Source organism: Leptonotus elevatus, chromosome 18, assembly GCF_054856555.1.
Source record: "Leptonotus elevatus isolate MCC_2025b chromosome 18, RoL_Lele_1.0, whole genome shotgun sequence".
In the NCBI taxonomy this organism is placed as follows: Eukaryota; Metazoa; Chordata; class Actinopteri; order Syngnathiformes; family Syngnathidae; genus Leptonotus; species Leptonotus elevatus.
The window spans coordinates 7,968,129-7,971,717 of NC_141256.1; the positions used below are offsets into that span (position 1 = coordinate 7,968,129).

The 3,589-nt window shown below is 44.0% G+C and overlaps 1 protein-coding gene across 3 annotated transcripts; it reads right to left on the reverse strand.

Moving 5' to 3' along the window:
- Nucleotides 1-2,204: 2,204 nt before the first annotated feature.
- On the reverse strand, nucleotides 2,205-3,589 carry LOC147158438 (uncharacterized). Of its 3 annotated transcripts, XM_086061229.1 has the most exons (3): nucleotides 3,427-3,589; nucleotides 3,248-3,346; nucleotides 2,205-3,157 (listed from the first exon to the last, which is right to left on the reverse strand). In XM_086061229.1, exons 2-3 carry the CDS (start codon nucleotides 3,335-3,337, stop codon nucleotides 2,354-2,356), a joined length of 894 nt encoding a protein of 297 aa, XP_085917355.1. In that variant the 5' UTR covers nucleotides 3,338-3,346; nucleotides 3,427-3,589; the 3' UTR covers nucleotides 2,205-2,353. The 3 variants fall into 3 exon arrangements, with proteins under 3 accessions (XP_085917355.1, XP_085917353.1, XP_085917354.1); XM_086061227.1 differs by having other exon boundaries at nucleotides 2,205-3,346; XM_086061228.1 differs by lacking the exon at nucleotides 3,427-3,589 and having other exon boundaries at nucleotides 3,248-3,420.

Genomic DNA, 3,589 nt, shown 5'->3' on the forward strand with positions numbered 1-3,589 from the left:
TTAGGGCTTTCATTTAAAATATATATGCGCTAAGATGTGTGCTGACATTTTAAAACATATTGTTTACCTTTAGGATAAAATACACTCTGAAAAGTCATTCATCAGTCATATCACAAGACGGGCCAGCGAGGTTTGAAATTCTGACCTTTTGCATTCCCATGGCAGTCAGTCATCTATAAAGGCAGCGCTGCGGTAAAATGTCAAGAGAAAAGGTTTCTTTGTCATTTCGTCTTACCAGCCTGCTCACTCTTAAGCCTGGAGATGAAATGCTTTGCCTCGCAGCATTTTCGCCACCATGGAGGTGTGCCAAAATAAATCGATTCTCATTTAGTATGATTCAGAATCGATTTTAAATGTCCCAAAATCGATTTTATTCCAATTATGTTTTACTGTCTTTGCGTGTGCCTTTATTGGGAGCACTGTTCATGTTGTACACAATTTGGCCACTTAGGGGCAGCGTGGTTCCGCACGTTCCGATACACTGTTAAGTTGTAGCCACATAGAAGCAAAAAGTCATGATTAAAGTTATTCCAAAAAAAAATAAAAAAATTTTTTTTTGCAGTGTAGGATGTTAAGATGCTTCTCTTCCTGAAGCGTTTTGTATGAATAGTCGTTTGAGTGATAAAAGTGCTACGTGTAGCGCGCTAATTAGCATTAGCGAGTCAGACTGTAGTAGATCATGACAATTCTTTGCATATCTATAAATTGATGCAGAAATCATTGGCAATCAAATCATTTTTAATATAAAATCGTTCTGAATCGAATCGCAGACCCAAAAATCCGAATCAAATCGTGAGACAGTCAAAAGATTCCCAGCCCTAGTGTGCATGTTTGCTTTCACACTAAACGCAGTCCCCGAGCCCCTTCATCAACATTTAGCTCGTAGCATTCAAAGCCGTGCTCTGCCTTGGCCAGTATATCAAAATCAAGTTGTTTTCCTCAGTTTTTTTCTTTGATGAATGATGTTTCATTTTCATAAGTGAGGGCCTGAGCAGGAGACCGTATTTTATCCTCAATAGAAATTACTACCTATGCAGAGGTTTCATATAGTTAGTGATGGCAGGAGAAATCTAAAGAATGAATGCAGGGGGAAAAAAATTGCAGTAGAGGTCAGCTGGAAGATTCAGCCCACACACTCCCACACACACTCAACATCATTAAAACAACAGGACATACAATGCTGCAAGCAATGAAAACCAGGAGAAATATTTGATTCATTGCAAGGTCCTTAAATATTTTTTTTCAATTGTATTTTTTGTCACATACTGGTTGTTTTTGGCCATATACATTTGACTGGAAAATAACACATTAGCCAGACTAACGTAGTATTCTGTATGCACAAAGGACACAAAAATGTTACCACAAAAGAAAACATAACATGGCAACAAGACCAATGACAACACTGAACTGTCAAAAATTGAACAAAACCAGGAACTTCAGCCCTGTCCACACGAAAGCCAGTTTCAATGTATCCTCACAAGTTTCTTACCGTTTAGGCCGTTCGTCCACTCGATGGCGCTGTTTCGGAGTTTGAAAGAGATCACTTTTGAAAGCGGGCTCCAGAATGGAAAGATTTCAAAACGCGTCCGTCTGGACACCAGACCACGTATGCGGCAATTCTCGCGTGACTGCGCGCGAACCGTCAGTCTGTCAACAACAATGGCGGATAGCCATGTCGTAATATTTTGCTTCTATATTCCCACGTTCAACAAGCGGTGTTGTACTTGAATCACCCGCCATTGTCACTTCTCCTATGTTCGTCTTTTTCATGTTTGTTCTGTAGATTGCAATAAAGTTAGAAAAAAAAAAGTATTCGTCTTCTTCGCTGATTCTTCTTCTGCGCTTTCCGTTAACTCCCTGTGGTTGCGCAACAGCGCCACTCCAGACTCGGCACATACATTACAGCCGTTAAATGTCCTCAGCGTCTTCTTTTGGACACACGCAAGTCTTGAAACGCTTCTGTGTGCTTCGAGATTTGTTTGAGGAACGAAGCCGGCTTTGCTTCCGTCTGAACGGGGCCTTAAATACAAGCAAATTGACGATAAAACGAGCAGCACCTGCACAGGACACGAGTGGCTGGAGGGAGCTGATTGGTAGACCCAAGGAACGGGGCTGACGAGAACAGGTGGAAACGATTATTTTAACGAGTAGACGTGATGTGAAAAAACAGACACAGGGGAAAAAAAATGAAGCAAAACCAAACCTAAAAACACAGACAATGCCAGTTTTATTCTTATTGGTCTTCTGCTTGTTTCATTGCAGTTGATAGTAGCCAGAAAAATGATTACAATTCAATCAAATCAACACCATTTTTACATTCTAGATGAGTATTGTTCTCTTCCCTGGAATCATCTTATCTAACCAGACCAAGTTCACTTTCAGTTAAAGACGCCACTTGTCGGTTTTTGAGAGCTTCCGGCCCAGCGCATGTCACCTCCTCCAAATAAAAGACATTCTGAGGATGTTCCTTAAGCCACCTCCACAGATACTCTATTTTCCCCTCGCACACCCATGGGTTTGTTGCTAGGACCAGCTGGAACGAAGAGTTCCTGCCATCCAGCAGGCCACTGGGAAGATATGGCAGCTGGTTCTGGTTGAGAAGAAGCATCTGAAGGTGCTGCAGACCTGAGAGGAGGGATGGCGGAAGGTCTCCGAGTTGATTCTCTTGTAGAAACAGACGTGAGAGTTTCGGGTTGTGGCTGAAGGCCGTCGGCGTCAGGGTGCTTAGTTTGTTCCCAGCAAGGTTGAGAATGTCCAGATGGTGCAGGTTCATCAGGGCATCTGGTTGCAGATCTTCCAGTTTGTTGTCGCTCAAGTCAAGATGTTCCAGATGTTTTAGCTTCTGAAGCAAAGGCGCCGGGATCTCGGATAAACGATTCCCGGACAAGTCCAACCAGATAAGGGTGTTGTTATCGTCAAACCACCCGGCTTCCGCTTGTTCTATTCGATTGTTTTTGAGGACCAAGTTGCGGAGTGACTTCTGGCTGAAGACCCCCGGAGGAAGACGTACAAGCTGATTCCCCGTGAGATCCAATGAGTTCAGCCGGGAAGCATTCCGCAGGAGATCCGAAGGAAGCTTGTCCAACTTGCTGGCATATAGCTGAAGCCGGTTCAGAAAGGGCACAGGATTGAAATGCCTGGCTTCTAAAGAAGAGATCTGGGAGGACCAGATGGACAACACAGCGGTGTTGGGCGGTAAACCATCTAGCGGGAACGAGGTCATGGTCAAAACATCATCGCACTCCACCTTGGCGCCTGCACAGGAGCACTGACGTGGGCATGCGTGGACACCGCAGTTACTCAGCGCACACAACGCCAGCAGCAGCTTCGAGTTCATCTTCAACCACTGCACGTAGTAAAACAACATAAACGAGGACTACGGTATATTTTGAGTTCTCGGATTATGACAACGTTTTCCAGTCTTACCTCAAGGTCTGTTTACACCGAACGAGCTGCTGTCTCATGCGAGTGAACGAGGACAGTCAGTCGGAACAAAATGTTGCAAGAGGCAAACAGAACAAAGTCAACAGTCTAGCTCATCTGCTGTTGGCCTATAAAAGGGACTTGGGAGCTTTGACTTTTAACCCTT

What these genes read in the sequence shown, in the direction of transcription:
- LOC147158438 (XM_086061227.1), bottom strand. Translation starts at nt 3,337, where the DNA reads ATGAACTCGAAGCTGCTGCTGGCGTTGTGTGCGCTGAGTAACTGCGGT.